Below are 18463 nucleotides of genomic sequence, written 5' to 3' on the forward strand. Positions count from 1 at the left end.
CTTTTGCGTAATTTTTCATTTTTCAAATGTGATGTATAGTTCCGGGTTTATCTGTTTTGATTTTATAACTTCCTATGCGGTAAAACACCAACTTAATTTGCAAAATTATGATTCTAGTTAGGACAAGATCCATGTTAGAAGAAGACGACAGGTGTTGAGGCTTACAAAAGGAAGTTCTGGTATCTGGGAAATGGAAAGGAAACTCAGAAGCTAGGTCATTTGTACAGATGATATTCTTGGGTGGGATGAAGTGAGGAAATATGAGGTAGGTCAGACACTAATGTGGTTTTCTCACTTTGCCTCTTCATTAAAGGGAGTAAGAGATGCTTTTATGGGGTGGGGCCTCAGTAGAGAAAGTCCTGGATGGGTGTGAGATGGGCAGCTGTCAAGTAGCCCACAGAGAAAAATAGGAAATAGTTTTGTGAAACCAGAGATGATAAGGTTATTTAGTGGAAGGTAGGAAGCCTTACAGACATTTAGCAAAAGTGAAGATGGAATTAGTAAGTCGTAGTAGAAATTAACATTAACCCTTCACTCAAATTGAATACTAGAGAAAGAGGGGGAGGTGTAGAGTACAAGAACTTGAAAAGATAGTTCTGTCCTGATGGGAGCATTTTCTTTGATTATAATTTACAGCCAGCTTTTCTCCTTTATGATAGAAAAGGTTTCTGTTACCTGCCCAAGAAGTTTCTTACAGTCGTCTGTTTTCATCATTTGATTTTTCTTGATTCCTGAGCGTCTTCTTCTGATCATTAGTTTTGTTTCCTAGGAATAATTTTGTTGAGAGTCTGCCTGGTGTTGATGACCATATAAGGTATAGCTCCCATTATAAACAATAAGTTCCTGACTAGTTAAAAACACTTTTGTGAAAGTGACTTGGTTTATCTTGTCTACTCAACTGTGGGTAAATGGTTTAAAATGGAGTTTCTGTACTAGCAAAGGCTCCATTCTCGTTGTCTACAGGAGGTAGGAGGAGTAGTGGTTCACCTTGTATGTGAGGCAGAGAGAGACACACCCTGGAAGAGGGAGAGCTGGAGGAGGTGAACAGAAAGCTAAAGATAAAGAGAGGGTGAGGAGACCTGAGAGGGTGAGCGAGCCAGCAAATAAAACGTGGTAGGAGAGAGAATGAAGGGTGGGTGGGAAGGCAGTATAGAAAGGGATGGAAATTGCTGTGAGGGAAGGATGGGCAAATTTTGAAGGTAGGGGGAGGAGACAGTGGAAAGCAAAGGCAAGAAGACCAAGAGAGCTGACTCATCAAAGCCCACAGCAAAAGCTGTGAAGGCAGTTCTATCTGGGGGTGGAAACTTCCTGTGGCTGCCCTGGAGGCAGCTTGATAACATAGAAAGGACATTGCACTTTGAATTGGAACATCTGGATTTAGATCCTGGAAATGCCATCTAAACACTCTTCCCTACTCAACAGTGGTTGGGGAAGGCATTTCTGTGAGGCTCAGTTCTAATCTCTTAAATGGGAATAATTACTGTGAGATTGTTGTAATGATTACATAAATATGCATATTGCATGTTCTCTGCCTTCCCTTACCATTCCTACTTTATTTTTTTCATTTTTGTAGCCACTCCTACTTTTTTCTTGGGAAATATAAATAGAATTCCAACATTCTTGGTTAAAACTGTTTGTAGGTTTTTGGATTTTCAAGAAATGCCTAGCATCTAGTTAAATGCATGTTTAGATTCCACAGAAAAAGCTAGATGTAGAACTTTATGTGTTTAATTTACATGCTTTGTAAATGTTAACTCTGGCCTGAAAGTTCAAAATGGTTTTATCTGACGTTTGTAGAGTTTAGCTAAGATGCTGTCCTCATCTCCCCTCCCCTCCTTATTTTTACTACCTGTAGTTTAGGAGCTTATTCAGTGTGCTTACTGAAATAATGTAAACGCCTTGTACTGTGAGCCTAGCGTCTGTTTCAAGGCCCTTTGAAACTGTTTTACCACAGTAACAAGCCTTATCTCTATGTCTTTGTTCTCATATGGCTTAAATTTAGTGTCATTTTGAATTTTATAAATTTACATTTTTGTCAAGCATCCCAAAGCTGTTACATCTTAGTGACACGATGTATCATTTGTAGCATAGTGTCAGCTATGGGTTTTGAAAATGTGTAATTTAAAACAATGCGACCCGGGCTTCCCTGGTGGTGCAGTGATTATGAATCCGCCTGCAGATTCGAACCCTGGTCCCGGAAGATCCCACATGCCGTGGAGCAGCTAAGCCTGAGCACCACAGCTACTGAGCCTGTGCTCTAGAGCCCACACGCCACAACTACTGAGCCTGTGCGCCTAGAGCCCGTGCTCTGCAAAAAGAGAAGCCACTGCAATGAGAAGCCCGCGCTGCAACGAAGAATAGCCTCCACTCGCCACAACTAGAGAAAGCCCATGCACAGCAAAGAAGACCCAACACAGCGAACAAAATAAAATAAATAAATTAAAAAAAAATAAAACAATGCGACTGTATTTTTATGTGGTGACAGTTCAGTCAAATTAAGATTATTGGGGTGGTATTCAGTCAGCATGTTAATAAAATCCTTAAATTGGTTCCCCCAGCTGTATTCAGGTTCGTGCTCCATACTCTACCCTCTCCCTGCCTGTCCCTAGTTTGACTCTCTTTGCATTTACCCACTGCTAGAAATTGTTCACATACATTTGGAGGTAGTGATGATTGGATGAGAGGGTTTGAGAAAGTCCTGCTTCAGACAATCAGCAGTCTTTCTCAGGTAGGCAGAATAGCTTTCCTCTTTATATTACTCAGCCATAAAAAGAAATGAAATTGAGTTATTTGTAGTGATGTGGATGGACCTAGAGTCTGTCGTACAGAGTGAAGTAAGTCAAAAAGAAAAACAAATACCGTATGCTAACACATATATATGGAATCTAAAGAAAAAAAAATGGTTCTGAAGAACCTGGGGGCAGGACAGGAATAAAGACACAGATGTAGAGAATGGACTTGAGGACATGGGGAGGGGGAAGGGTAAGCTGGGATGAAGTGAGAGTAGCATGGACATATATACACTACCAAATGTAAAATAGATAGCTAGTGGGAAGCAGCCATGTAGCACAGGGAGATCAGCTCTGTGCTTTGTGACCACCTAGAGGGGTGGGATAGGGAGTGTGGGAGGGAGATGCAAGAGGGAGTAGATATGGGGATATATGTATATGTATAGCTGATTCACTTTGTTACAAAGCAGAAACTAACACACCATTGTAAGGCCATTATACTCTAATAAAGGTGTTAAAAAAAGAAAAAGAATAACCTTCCTCTTTAATAAACAAGGGACATTACTCTAGCCTCAGGCAGCAAAGGTGACTTGTTGCTCATAACTGAGAGGACCAGTAGACTGTTGGACAGTAAAGGGCTTTTGAATTATGACTGTTTTGCGTAATCTATTCCACACTTCATTCTTGCTCTTAAATATTACCTTGTAGTAATGACCTTGGAGATGAGTTAATTGAAGTCTAGAAAGATTGTTATGATGTGGGTAGCACATTTAATGATAAGTTTGAAGAGATCCTTGTGATATGTGCTATTTTTTATTTCTCCTGGTTTTCAGATTCTAGGAGCCCCCAGAGATATTCCAATATGGAGAAATGTTGGGGGCACTCCGTTATATAGTTTGTAGCGCCTTTCAACCTGAGGTTTATCAAAGAAATACTGGCTTGGATCAAATGAGTCCCCTAATTTGTACTTAACTGTTTTCACAAGGACTGTGGTCTGTGAGTCAGTTTTCATAAGGACTGTGGTCTTTGAGTCAGTAGCAAGGTTTAGGTCACATAATCGTCTACATACATTATTGCTCTTCAACATGTTGATCTTTACTTATTAAGTCAAAATGTATGAAATACAGCTACCGTAATTCTCTCTCTCTCTTTTTTAAAGACTCTGCTTCCTTATTTATCTATCTATCTATCTATCTATTTATTTATTTATTTGGCTGCGTTGGGTCTTAGTTGCGGCACGCGGACTCAGTAGTGGCAGCATGTGGGCTCTCTAGTTGTGGCGTGTGGGCTCTAGAGCGCGCAGGCTTAGTTGCCCCCATGGCATGTGGGATCTTAGTTCACCAACCAGAGATCGAACCCGCATCCCCTGCATTGGAAGGTGGATTCTTAACCTCTGGATCACCAGGGAAGTCCTTACTGTAATTCTTGTGTGATGGAATTTTCTTTTTCTTTTTCTGCATTATGTGTTTTTCATGTTTGAAAACAAAAGGGAATGGGAGGGGAGAAAGCAGGGGTCATTGCTGAACGCTGATGGTTAAAGGTAAGTGAATGTTTAATCTCAGTCACTTGATTATTGTTATTGTCTTGTCAATATCTGAAAGTAAACATAGAAAAGCTTTTCAGTTGTGTTAATGTGTATGTAAAATTCAAGATGCTAACTTGGGATTATTCCCTCCTCTATTCTAAACAATAGGTGCGTTCTATGGATGAGCTGAATCACGATTTTCAAGCACTTGCTCTGGAGGGAAGAGCGATGGGAGAGGTAAGTGAATTGGTGTGCCAGAAAAGTGGGCCTGTTTTTTTTTTTTGGGGGGGGCCTGTTTTTAAGAGAAGGTTGGAGCTGTCTTTCATCAAATGTGTCCGAATCTAGTCTCCAGAAGTATGTGCTTGCTTTTCCTTGTTGCCATCCTCATGATAGGAGTGGGATATTGCAGAATTTTGCCAAAACAATCTCATTATAAGAAGAATGTTAACTTTAGACTAATGTCTTAAAAATAAAACAAAACCAAAATGTGAGCACAAATTAATATTATCTTAACCAGTCAGTTGTAAATTGAGGTGTTAAAATTTTACAAAATAGTTTTATATGCATAAAATGTCCTTAACCTTTGGCTCATTTTTCAGTTGTTAGGTTCTTTTGCAGTGGAAGGGAGTTTTAGATTGGATGCTAGTCAGAATATGTTGATAACCTATTTTTAGAGCAGTGTTATTTTTGAGGAAGTTGTTTAGACTTCCATTGTGAAGAGGGAATTGTTAGATTTCTGGTGAAATAATTCCAGAAGGTTGAGGCCTGAGCCAGTCATCCCTTATGTAGATAGAATTTAGAAACAAGAATTTTGGTTTGTTTGTAATGTTTAAAATTTGCAGAAACAAAATTTACCATCCATTATATTGATAGTGAAGATTGCCATAATTCTAAAAGAAAGGAATATAAATCAAGTATAGAAGGTTTCTGGTGCTTCTAGATGTTGACAATAAGAGTGTATTGGTGATAGGTAGAACGTACAGGTTGAATTAATGGCTAAAGATGTCACAGGTTCACAAACTGGGGGCATTTGCTTGTGATTTTTTTTGTTACGGTAGCTGGAGAAGTAGCCTTAGGTTTTTTCTTCTGTTTTATATTTTGTATATCTAGTATTTAAAAGCCCCCATATCTATTTTAATGTTTTAAAGGAGGGAGAATAGCTGTATTCTGGATTCTCTTTTATACTATTCATTAAATACATTTGTTCTTTGATTTAGCCAATATTCTTTGATCCAGGCACTGTTCTAGGTTCCAAGGACTCAAAATTAAGATCATTTCCTGATTTATAACAAATATTCATTTACTACCATTGTGGCTGGGCATTAGTTAAAGTCTTTGTGTTTTGATCCTAAGATTCTTGCTTCCTTGGTTATAAGATTTTGTTTCCAACTTTTCTGAATCATCTTGTGGTCAGAGTCGAGTGTCCTATTATCTTGGGTTCATGGGGTTTTGGCCTGTTTTTGTGTTTCCTCTAGAGCTTGAAGAACAGATTGGTAGGTGTTCTTATGTTTCCTGTGCCTGCCTAATATTAATGAAACAGTGCACATCAATAAACCCCATCTGGTTATTGAGTAAGTGATTTTCTCACTAAATTTCTGGAGCACAGTTTGAACAGAAAGTTAACAGATGTGTCACATTAATTATAGATGGGGAAACCGCATTCATCTGCTTCCGCACTCCTGTGGTTCTAACCTGGTCCACTCTAAGCCCAGTCTTTTAAAATTAGTTACACAGAATAAAAATAATGCCCTGTTACTGTTTTGTAACACTTCATAATCTTTAAAGACTTAACTTAATTGAAGAAGAGTGAACAGAAAGTGAATTTTATTTAAATTAACAACAAAAATATTTTAAAAATCATTTTCTTCTTCCAAAAATATCCCTTCCCCACAAGGTCTCCAGACCGCACCTCCTTATTTTTGTTAGAGATGTCATTTTTTGATGTTTGTATGTAATTCATCAGAGCTAGGTGTTGGCATATGTAAATAACTAAACAAAGTGCATTCCAACAGTAATGCAGTGTCACTCTTCTTTCCTTATTATTAACAAAGTAATAATAATAGCTACCATTTGTTGACCATCTATTAGGCAGATGCTAAGAGGTTTGTATGCATTATCTCATCAGTAACTCTCTCAGGATGGTTCTGTTATCCAGATAAGGAAAAATTTTGCTCAGGGTCACACATCTAGAAAGTGATGGAGCTGGGACTCTGACCTGGCTACCTCTCCAAAGCACGTGCCCTTAGAGTAAATGAAAGCAATACTTTTAAAATAATTGATGGTAAAGATCTCATTTTAGTAAGCTTTATAACAGTTGATATTTGGGGAAGGATTTTAAAAAATGCTTAATACACTTCCCTTCCAAAATACACTTAACTGAAGTTATTTTTTGAAAGCATAACCCAGTGTCCAGGCACAAAGGGGACAACTAAGTTAAGTATGGAGTGAGGTTTTTGTATTCAAGGAACTCTTTCTTTAGCTAGTTGAGGAAGGAGTGAATACACATGACAACAGAAAGAGTTCACTGTGTTTCTTTGTATGGTTCCTGTTTTGAGAAGAGAGTGATCAGTATTGGCAGGAGTAGTTTGTGATTACTTGGATGGAGGTATAGGACTTGGGAAACGTCCTCTAGTTTAGTTAGGATTCACATAGGTATAGGTTGGGGGAATGTTTTTTGCAGAGATACAAGGGAGATGGGCACAAAAGAGAGATGAAGAAAGCTAGTTTTTATAATAAAATAAAAAAGCATAGTTTCTAATTAGTTTAACGTCATTAAATTTCCTTCCCTTTAAACAATAAAGCATCTCTGGGAGGGGATGTGTAAATGTAGTGTTTACCCATATAAACACTAAAATTTCAAGTAAATTGCATGGATTTATAAAGCCAGGCACAGTATTTTTTTGCTGCAGTTATTTTATTTGTATTTGTGTGTGTCTGTGTGCTTGTGTGAGAGTCCTCATTAGGGCAGATGATACCTGTGTTCAAGTGTGTGAATCTTTAGAGTTCAAAGAGAATTGCCTCGATTCAAAGTAATTGATTTCTAATAAAGTTAGTGCTGCCTGGCTCTTGCAACTTTTTTTTTCCTCATCAAAGCCAGTGCTAGACTCCTGGAGTCACTTTGCTAGATAGTGTTTCTTAGAAATCTTGCTCAGAGGTGACTACTTAAAACTTTGCCTTCAAACCTTGCTGGTTGTCTGAAGTACAGCTAGCTGTTCTTAGCTGAAGGACACTCTACAAGTGCTTTACTTACCTCCTATTCTAAAAAGTCAACATAAAAAGGAAGATAGGAAAATGTCTTAGGCTTAGGGCTACAAATTATTTTCAAATATTTCATCCACTCTCCTTGCTAGCAGCCCCTTTCATTCAACTTTAAGTCCAGTCCTGAAAAGTTTAAAGGCACAGATTATTTCTGTTAGTTGAGTATTCAAGAGTGTGTCTTTGTAGTACTGAGGAAGGCTCATTGACCTGATGTTTCTGGGTTCTGTTTCTGCCTTGGTTGGTTTATGGTCTTGCATGACTTATTTATTTTACGTCCTGAAAAAGATGTATTTGCAAAGAGGATAGTGGTTCTCGTTTGAAAGTACTTTGAGAGTCTTTGACAGAAAAGCCACCTTATTCTGAATAATTGGTTTTCTCACTTTTAAAAACCAAGGAACTTTTTTTAAGAGTCCTTAATGTTTTACATGTAGTAAACCTGACAGCGTTCAGGGACATTAAAATAACAGTGATTATTTCTGGAATAAATGGAATGTATTTAGGTATGTGGCCCTTCATCTTTGTTTTAGAAAACTCAAGCGTAGAAAAGCCTTCTATGCTTTTTTACAAATACGTTTGTAAACCTGAGGAATGAAATCTGGAAGGTGCATCTGTATGTAGAGTGATAATGAATCCTACCACATTCCTGGAAGTAGAGGAAGGTGAGATGTATTTAAAACATAGCTGCAGGTTGTCATTAGACATTACATAGGATTTCTGCCTGTAAGTGTGAGAGCAGAATGGCTTGTAGAGGAAGGAATTTGACAATGATTTGGAGAGCTCTTAACCCAAAGAAAGGTATAACTTGATGGGGTGAAGAGCTCACTGGATGAGAACCCTGATGCCACCGCTTTTGGCCTTGCCTCAGGCATTCATCTTCTTTGGACTTCGCTTTTTTTATCCGTAAGACACACATGTTGGACTAGATAGTTTTCCAGGACCCTTTTAAGTCTAAGATTCTTGGAGTTTGCCCTTATTTCTAGCTTTAAAAAGATAGAAAATAGGACTAGTTCTCCTTTTTCTAGGATATGCCAGAGGGTATCTAAAAGATGCGTTTTTTTAGAGTGTGATGTAGAGGTTCTGTAAGTTTTCATTGGATTCTCTAAGTGACTCATTCACTGTGCAGCTACATAAGACATTGAAGTGTCTGTCCATCAGGGCTTATAGGGTGGTAATTGTGAAATTGGGACAAGTAGGAGCCTATTGTGGATACCAAGTCCACATCTTTCTATCATGGCATGATGGCTCACAGAATTGGAGGCTTTTGGGTAGCTAAAAGTACTTTTTTTTTTTTTTGGCGGTACGTGGGCCTCTCACTGTTGTGGCCTCTCCCGTTGCGGAGCACAGGCCCCGGACGCGCAGGCTCAGCGGCCATGGCTTACGGGCCCAGCTGCTCCGCGGCATGTGGGATCCTCCCGGACCGGGGCACGAACCCGTGTTCCCTGCATCGGCAGGCGGACTCTCAACCACTGCGCCACCAGTGAAGCCCTCAAAGTACTTTTATGATCCACAGCCCTAGAGGGGCTAACCTCACACTGTAAATTCCTTGCAGTTAGGGTCCCATAAGAGTAACTCAGTTGACTCTAAACTGGGTTGAACTTTGGAAAGGAGATGTGTTGTCTGCTAGCAAGATCATGCAGCCTTTCTTGCAGAAAGGATGAAAAATAAATAGAGCCTGTGGTGCATTATAAAAATATCTGGCCAAGCAGTGTAACACATTCTTTGCCCCCCAAAATGCAGCTTTTGAGTATGCATAGGAATGGTAAAAGCTGCCTAGTTCCATTAACTTTGTTTTAATACCATTTGGTTGTTGGGCATTTTTGACATCTTGTTATTAAAATGAAATGGTTCCTTTAGAGAAGACATAGCTAGCCAGGCCAAGTGATATGGAGAAAGTTAATAACTTTCCTTTATTAGGTTAATGACCATGTTAGAGGTGAAGTGACCTTTTTATGAGTCTTGTTTAGGAAGTTCCTGGGATCCCATAATAGTTTTGGGATTAGGATTGGGCATTTTGAAGAAGATGATAAGAAGGTATCTTCTAACCCTGCGAACATGGGTGCATCTGACATTTAGAACCTGGTGCCCAGTTCTGTCCTGTCACTTTGAGACCTGTGTCAAACCCCATGCATTCCAATATCTGCCTTCTGTCCTGCACTGGGAAGAATGGGTGGACTTAACCCTGTATACGTTAAGCTATCTTGGAATGTTTGAATGCAGTAAAACATGCTTCTCTGCATCAGGAAATAGCTGATCCACATGCTGCTTAATCTGTCTTCATTAAATTTCTTCCCTTTTATCCTCCTTTGTCTAAAATGTTTTTATTCTTTTTATCCACATCAGTATGCTTTATTTGAAAGTAAGCTAATTAACTACAGTAATACATTAACACTTTTCAAAACACTTTGGCATTGATTTCATTACCTATGTGAATCTCCCAACAGATTTTTGAGAGACATGACTATTTTTACATGAGGGAAGTGAGTTCTAAGGTCAAGTGACTCCACCTAAGATCGTAACTGTCAAGATGTGGATTGACATCAAGTTCTATTTCATTAGGCTCAGAAATAATAATAGCTGCAGTCTATTGACCATATATGATTTTCCAGGTTCTGTACTAATCACATATACGTTATTGTCTTCACAGTGGTCCTGCAATATTAGGATGTCCTTTATATACTGGGCAAACAGGATTATAGAGGTTAACATGATCATGAGCCAGCTGTTTAAACCCAGATCTCTATCACTCAGATCCTGAGCTTTTCTACTGTTCATTTCTGCATGTCCAGAGCCTACCCAGTACGCAAAAGTTCAGCTTCAGTTATCAGCTCGTCTATGAAAGCTTTCTTGCTCTCACCAACCAGAAGCTACAGAGGGGAATTCAGTAGCACATTATTTATTTATATAATTCTTATGGCCCTAATTTATTTTATATATAGTGATTTGTGTAAATGTTTTCTATTTCCTTGCACATAAGTTTGCTGAGGGCAGGGGCTTCAGCTAATATGTACTTTGTAAACAGTGGCTGCCTAATATATTGTGTTGAATAAATCGTGTACCAGTAAATATTTTTTTCTAAGTATGAATTCCTCTTTATTTTCTCTTTTACATCAGAAGTTCCCCCCAAGGGACCTCAGTTCAATTCAGTTAATATTGCCTGTATTCTCTATCCCTATTACTTTTCCACCCTCAGGGATGTGGGGGTGTGAAGGGGAGGATGGGGAGCGGACAAAACTGAAAAGCATTTATTCAGTCTTCTCTGCAAATCTTTACATTTTTGAATTATTCAATAATTATTTTATGAAGAGTGCATAGGATGAATAGCATGTCAGCAGTGCTGTTATCCAAGCTGAATCTTATATAAAGGCATTTATTATAAAGGATCTTTTATTTAATGTAGTTGTAATCATAGGACACTTTCTCTGGGCCATCTGCTGGGACATGGAAGTATTCTCATTATATATATACAACCAGACATAATGGTGTTTAGAAAATTGGAATTGCTGTTGTTATATTTCTTGTTCAAGCTTGTATTAAACTATGTTGTGTGTAATTCTTTCTTGTTTACTTTTGTTTTGCTGATGAGGAACCGGAACACCAAAATTAATTCATTGTCCCTTAATTAATTAATGCATTCTGTGGTCCTCATTATAGCAAAATGTGTAGAAGAAACAGTTTAATTTCTGTGTTGGTCTTCCCTGTATACATGCACATCTGTGATATACATGCACATCTGTGAAATTTTCCACTCCTGGAACACATGAAAGAGGGAACCTGTCCATATCTGGCATACTAAGACACTTCTCATCAATTTAATAATTAAAAATACCCTGAGGCTGACTGGATGTGTGGGTGGGTTTGAGTGTTTGGTCCCATCCTGAGGCAAAGGACTCTTTATCCTCTCTTAATTGAGCTGTTTGCTTCCTGCTTTGGGAATATGAGGGGGGTAGGTCATGAAGCAATGTAGATGTTTTCATGGTTTTATTCATGAACTTTACAGTTTTCCTAAGTGATCTGGAGGCTTATCTTTTACACACTGAGCTCTCAGGTACTATTGCAAGGAATCATTTATATAATTATTTAAAGTCTAGACCTAGTACAACTTTAATATGGTTATGTTATAGATCAAACCATGTAATTAATACTTTGATAAAAACAAATGACATTATTTATAGGGAACTTGAAGGTGGCCGGGATAACATTGTCTTCTGTTTCCTTACATGCCTTTTCTATATCGTGCAGAAAAGCCTAGTTCACCTGGGGAATATCTTCATTTTCTGAACATAGTTTACTGTTCGTGAAGTTTTATGAAGATATCAGAGAAAAGAAACTTCTTTTGGCTCTGTTCTGATAACTTGAAGCGGGAAGGTATAAGGAAAACTTCACTTTCAGTGGCTTCAGGAAGGGATGTGCAGTGGAGAAGGGATTAGTGTGGAGCTTGCCCCAGGTTAATTTACCACAAAATATTCATGGAGCTTGAGGTGCTAACAGTATCTCTGAATTTTTAATTTTTGAAGGGCATGCTTTCTGAAAGAACAACCAACGTCTTCTGTGTGTTTAGTTTCAAGGATGAAGTTGTTAACAGTGATTGTGTTTTTTGTGTGGTAAAGAACACTGGGAAACCCCTGTGCTCCTTTGAAGACAGTGCGTTTTTGGTTTTTTTTTTTGTTTTCTTTTCTTTGGCCACACCTCGCAGCACTCGGGATCTTAGTTCCCCAACCAGGGATCGAACCCATGCCGCCCTGCAGTGGAAGCATGGAGTCTTACCCACTGGACCGCCAGGGAATTCCCCAGAGTGCATTTTTAAGTTTAACAGTAGTTATCAATTAAAGTACTGTTTGCAATTCAGTCTAATTTGTGGTGGTCCTAAAATTTAAGAGCTACCAGATTCTTCTTATCTCTACTTGATTGCTCTTTTTGCTCTTACTGTTGCCCAGCAACTTGCAGTGGATCCTCAGGACAACCTTAAAACTACCCACTGGAGTTGTAGACTTAAACTTGCAGCCCCATACTCTTACATACTTGGATCCTGTTTTCATCTAGGCTTTGGACTCAGCTGACTCTGTGAAATAGATTCCTGATTAAAATAACTTCACTGGTAGACTGGCTTATGTATACTTAGTGACTTCATTCTTGATCACCATAATGGGCTATGAATCTTCCCTTTTGAAATTAAATAACTTTAAAAAAATGCCTTGAAAGTTGAGAGAGGCATCTAAGCAGCAGTTTATCCCTTTCCAGCTCCCATTTCCACAGGTCCCTTCTTTTACCATTTTATGCCTAGGTTACTGCAGTGACCTCTTTGCTTAGCCTCCCAGCATCCATTTGCTTTCCCTCACTCCTTTTTATAAAGGAATGTGAAATTAATCTTTATTTTTTGGCCGCGTCTCGTGGCAAGCGGGATCTTAGTTCCCCAACCAGGGATTGAATCCGTGCCCCCTGCATTGGAAGTGCAGAGTCTTAACCACTGGACTGCCAGGGAAGTCCCTCAAATTAATCTTTTAAAATGAATTTTTATGATTTTACTCCCTGTTGCTGCCTGTTGGATTAGAGCCCAGCTCCTCAGTGCTCCATAAAGCCTCACTGGCAGCTGGACTAGTTTTGTTTTTTCACCCTCTCCTTACTGCGCCTCTAGTTGGTGGTGGGATTCCTTTTTTATTGGTGGGCACCTGCCCCACTTGCTTTTATTTCTACCTTTGCTCTTTGTGGAAAGTCCTTTCCGCTGTCTTCTCGCTCTGAAGTCCCCCATCCTTTAAGGTGTTCCTTGACCATCCTGTGCCAGATACTCTTCCAGTTTGATTCCTGGTAGGTTTTTCTTTTTTAAAAAAAATTTTTAATTCTTGGCCTGTTTGTTTATTTATTTTTGGCTGTGTTGGGTCTTTGTTGCTATGCACGGGCTTTCTCTAGTTGTGGAGAGAGGGGGCTACTCTTCCTTGTGGTGCACGGGCTTCTCATTGCGTTGGCTTCTCTTGTTGTGGAGCATGGCTCTAGGCTCGTGGGCTTCAGTAGTTGCGGCTCGCGAGCTCTAGAGCGGAGGCTCAGTAGTTGTGGCCCACGGGCTTAGTTGCTCCGCAGCATGTGGCATCTTCCCGGACCAGGGCTTGAACCTGTGTCCTCTGCATTGGCAGGTGGATTCTTAACCACTGCGCCATCAGGGAAGTCCCGGTTTTTCTTTTTAATCTTTTCTTTCAGGGCAGAGAACTTTGTTTGTTTGTTTGTTTTTTACTGCTTTTGTTACTTCCAGTAGTGGCTCATGCAGGTTGTGCATTTCAGGGTAAGTTCAAATACTTCAGATGCTAAAATTTTATTTTTTCAATGGTCAGAAAAACAATATTGGTTTTTCAGATATGAGAGAGAAGATCAAATTACCTCATATTGGCCAGGCCTAAGTGATTTGTGTAACTTCATCCTTAGTGGTGGAAATGTTATTAAAGGACATTAGATACAACTATTAACAGTGTTTATTATGAAAAGTGCTTAATAACCCTGGAAAATATTTTTTAAAAATCTCTTAATTTTATATACTGCAGTTATAATTATGCAAAAAATTAAACTTTTCTTTCTTAAAAGGAGTATATTAGATTTCAACAAAAAGAGATTTAGTTGAGAGACAGTATGGAAATTTGTTTTCACTAGTAATCATCTTGCCACATAGACTGAAAATTTTAAGCAGTAATTACTAGATGCCAGATTGTGATGCTGCCTAGTAGTGAAATGTGAAATAAATTATAGCAAATTTTGATTCTTTTTTTTGTGGTACGCGGGCCTCTCACTGTTGTGGCCTCTCCCATTGCGGAGCACAGGCTCCAGACGCGCAGGCTCATAGGCCATGGCTCACGGGCTCAGCCGCTCCACGGCATGTGGGATCTTCCCGGACCGGGGCACGAACCCTCGTCCCCTGCATCGGCAGGCGGACTCTCAACCACTGCGCCACCAGGGAAGCCCCAAATTTTGATTCTTAGACAGTTTTTTGACGATTTGAATAAAATGAAACAGAACAAAAATGTTTAAACATTTAAAAATAATCTTTACATGTAAGTATTGAGTAACTGATTAAAAAAAATGCAGGAGGGCTTCCCTGGTGGCGCACTGGTTGAGAGTCTGCCTGCCAATGCAGGGGACACGGGTTCGTGCCCCGGTCCGGGAAGATCCCACATGCCGCGGAGCGGCTAGGCCCGTGAGCCATGGCCGCTGAGCCTGCGCGTCCGGAGCCTGTGCTCCGCCACGGGAGAGGCCAAAACAGTGAGAGGCCCCGCGTACCGCAAAAAAAAAAAAATGCAGGATACTTAATTAGTAGTTATATAAATGGGAAGTGAGAATTTAGAGGGTCATGTTCCTTAAACTTTCTGGAAGAGAAGGGAAAAATGAAAACACCATCTTCTTTCTTTCTTTCTTTTTTAAATATACTTAGGTATTTTTAATTAAAAAATGATTGGCTTGTGATTAAGCCATTGAAGATTTTCACCATCCCTTATTTAAGCTACAGTTTTCAAAGCGGTTGGAAATTATTATCTGCTTGCTTAAAAATACTGGGTTGGCCAAAAAGTTCGCTCGGGTTTTTCTGTAACATCTTACGGAAAAACCTGAACAAATTTTTTTGGCCAACTCATATCTGAACCATGCGGTGTGAGCTCTCTCAAAATTCCCACTAACTTTTGTCACTTTGAAATTATGTTGAAGTGAAATGTATCTGCTTAAGAGAAAATGCCTTATTTGTAGTGAATTCTGTACCACCATAATCTCAATTTTTATTTATTAAAAATCGGTTCTAAATCATAATAAAAGTGTATCTTGTAAAAAGTCATCCATAATCCCACATCAACGAGCACCTATTTCAGTTTTTATTTTTCTTTCCAATCTTGATCCAAAAGGGAAGGGTGCATGAGGAGAAGCAGTCTTTTCGTGTACAATTTTGTATTTTGCTTTTAAAATTTAATGTTATTTTATAAATATTACATATAGTCCTGATGGCTGTTTTGGGTGAGCTTGTATTGTTGCATATAGTTGTGCCTTATTGAACATTTAGTTTGCTCCCAACTTTTTTGCTCTTATATTTTGAATGTGAAGCTTTTTTTTCCTTTTGAATTCTTTAATGTTGAGATAAATTCTCAGGAATGAACATGGCTTTTTTCCCAGCTTTTAAATTTATTATTATTATTTTTAAAATTTTTATTGAAGTATAGTTGATTTACAATGTGTGTTAATTTCTGCTGTACCGCAAAGTGATTCAGTTGTACATATATGTATTCTTCATATTCTTTTCCATTATGGTTTATCATAGGATATATTGAATATAGTTCCCAGTGCTATACAGTAGGACCTTGTTGTTCATGCATCCTATATATAGTAGTTTGCATCTGCTAACCCCAAACTCCCAACCCTTCACTCCCCCACACTCGCCTCCCCCCTTGGTAGCCACAAGTCCATTCTCTATATCTGTGAGTCTGTTTCTGTTTCATAGATATGTTCATTTGTATTGTATTTTAATTGTAGTTTTGTTTGGATATATGCCCAGGAGTGGGATTGCTGGGTCATATGCCAACTCTGTTTTTAGTTTTTAACTTCCATACTGTTTTCCATAGTGGCTGCACCAATTTACATTCCCACCAACAGTGTAGGAGGTGAACATGACTCTTAATGTATATTTTTTCAGAACCCTTTCCAAAAGAATTGTCATAACAGTGAATGGATATTTGTACCTTTTTTTTAAAGCCTTGTAAAGGATATCAATTTATTTTATATTTAAACCGTTTCTTGTTAAAACTTTAGTAGTAACTTCTGTGTGTAGTTTATAATATTTATTATGAACTGTCTCACTAGATTTCACAACAACCCTCTGTGGTATGGAGGGCCAGGTAAATTCCCTAGGGCATTAAGATTTTGAGAAGGGAATTCTGAAAATTACACAGTTTTCACAGTTAGAGCTTTGACTAGAACATGTGAGAGTGTTTACCAATAATACTTTTTTTTTTAAGATGTTGGGGGTAGGAGTTTTTATTAATTAATTTATTTTTGCTGTGTTGGGTCTTCGTTTCTGTGCGAGGGCTTTCTCTAGTTGCGGCAAGTGGGGCCACTCTTCATCGCGGTGCGCGGGCCTCTCACTATCGCGCCTCTCAGACGCGCAGGCTCAGTAGCTGTGGCTCACGGGCCTAGTTGCTCCGCGGCATATGGGATCCTCCCAGATCAGGGCTCGAACCTGTGTTCCCTGCATTAGCAGGCAGATTCTCAACCGCTGCGCCACCAGGGAAGCCCCCAATAATACTTATTTATTTCTATCAGTACTGAGCGGTCCTTTCTCTGAGTTGATATCAAGTTCTTTTAATGTAATGAGAATATTTATCAAGAGATTAAAAAATTGGGGGGGGGCTATATCTTACCAGCTAGTTAAAATATCAGGTATTTGACTCCTGCATTGTCTACATTCCAATGAAACCAAGCTTGTGTTGGAAGTTTGCATTGCCACATGAGATGATTAAACCTGTTCATGCCTTCTGGGTTGTAGCATCCCTGTGAACAGTACTCCTTGAGAAGCCAAATTTCTGCTCGGAAGATAGCTCTATGCAGCCTGTGTTGTGTGTAAGCAGTCCTCTTGAGTACAGAGTGCATACTGGAGTTTCCATCTGTGCAAGTATTAACGGTGGTATGGTCAAACACATCCAGTCTTTAATAATCAGCTTGCCTCTTAGTTTTTGCAAAGCTGTAATCATAGTTCTTCCTGCAGTGTTTTGTTAGGGCTCCTAATTTTATAGATTTTCACTGAAGTGGGCTGGGTGATGTTGTGCTCACATCTGCTAGCTGAGTACACAGCATTTCATTGGCTATGCCATTAGTAGTGTGAAGTCTGTTGGTTACTATTTTGTTATTAAATAATATTAGCAGCTAATTCTTTGAGTGATTACTCTGAGTCCAGCATTGTACTATTCCTTTACACACTATGTTATTTAATGTTCATAACAGTTCATTTTATAGGTGAGAAAACTGAGGCCTAGATGAGTTGGGATTTGAAACCAGTTTTTTTTTTTTTTTTTTTTTTTTTGCGGTACGCTGGCCTCTCACTGTTGTGGCCTCTCCTGTTGCGGAGCACAGACTCCGGACGCGCAGGCTTAGCGGCCATGGCTCACAGGCCCAGCCGCTCCGCGGCATGTGGGATCTTCCCAGACCGGGGCACGAACCTGTGTCCCCTGCATCGGCAGGCGGACTCTCAACCACTGCGCCACCAGGGAAGCCCCCTGAAACCAGTTTTTTGTTTGTTTTTTAAAGTGATTTCAGAGTAGTTGTGTATGTTTTACCACTATATTACTTAAAATAAGAAGCCTAGAGGTTTTTGATGTTCTCAGCCTTTTAGTTTATTGTCTCCACCTCTGTTTAAAGGACTCTTAGTAGGGGTTAATGTGGTGGTCGATTGTGCAAGTGTGGCTTTGTGTATTGTCTTTTCTGTTAGATGACTAAAAAAAAAAGGTGTTTCCAAACACAATTTAGAGGTTTCCCAAGTGGCTAACATTGCTCATAAACCAGTGCTTGATTTCTACTTTGTTCTCCAGAAGCCTCATGAATAAGCTTACTGATTTCTTTACTCTCCTTAAGTCTTTTCTTTTACAAACCTGTGGTTCAAGCTGGGATAAGTAGTGTATGTGTTTTTCTCCTAAAGACCGGAGAGCAGATACTACTGGAGAGGCACTTAGGAATCCCATTTAATGGGACAGTACATGGAAGAGTACAAGGTCTGTTGTATTGCTGTGTCGGATGGTAGGACCTCCCAAGCCCTGGTTCTCAGTTTGTAGGTCTTGAAAGGGATTTACTAATTTAGAGGTGATTGGATTATATAACTGACCTATACTCACTAGAACCACAAGAGATTAATGTATGAAAACTAAAATGCAATTTACTAATTTATAAGGAGAAACAACAACTCTCAAGTGGACAGGATAATTGTGTTCAGTGATCAGCATGTTTG

At 39.2% G+C, this 18463-nt stretch overlaps 1 protein-coding gene across 24 annotated transcripts in view; it reads left to right on the top strand.

The window, feature by feature from the left end:
- Nucleotides 1–18463, top strand: part of PUM1 (pumilio RNA binding family member 1) — a 129690-nt gene that overhangs the window by 31629 nt on the left and 79598 nt on the right. For all 24 annotated transcript variants that reach the window (XM_089897344.1, XM_089897349.1, XM_089897355.1 and 21 more), the window contains one exon: nt 4423–4491. In XM_089897344.1, coding sequence (XP_089753470.1) covers nt 4423–4491 — 69 coding nt within the window. The remainder of the gene's footprint in view (nt 1–4422; nt 4492–18463) is intronic.

Source organism: Delphinapterus leucas, chromosome 1 (genome assembly GCF_059928025.1).
Source record: "Delphinapterus leucas isolate spDelLeu-1000000601 "Yukka" chromosome 1, BTC_Dleu_Yukka2, whole genome shotgun sequence".
NCBI classification, from domain to species: Eukaryota; Metazoa; Chordata; class Mammalia; order Artiodactyla; family Monodontidae; genus Delphinapterus; species Delphinapterus leucas.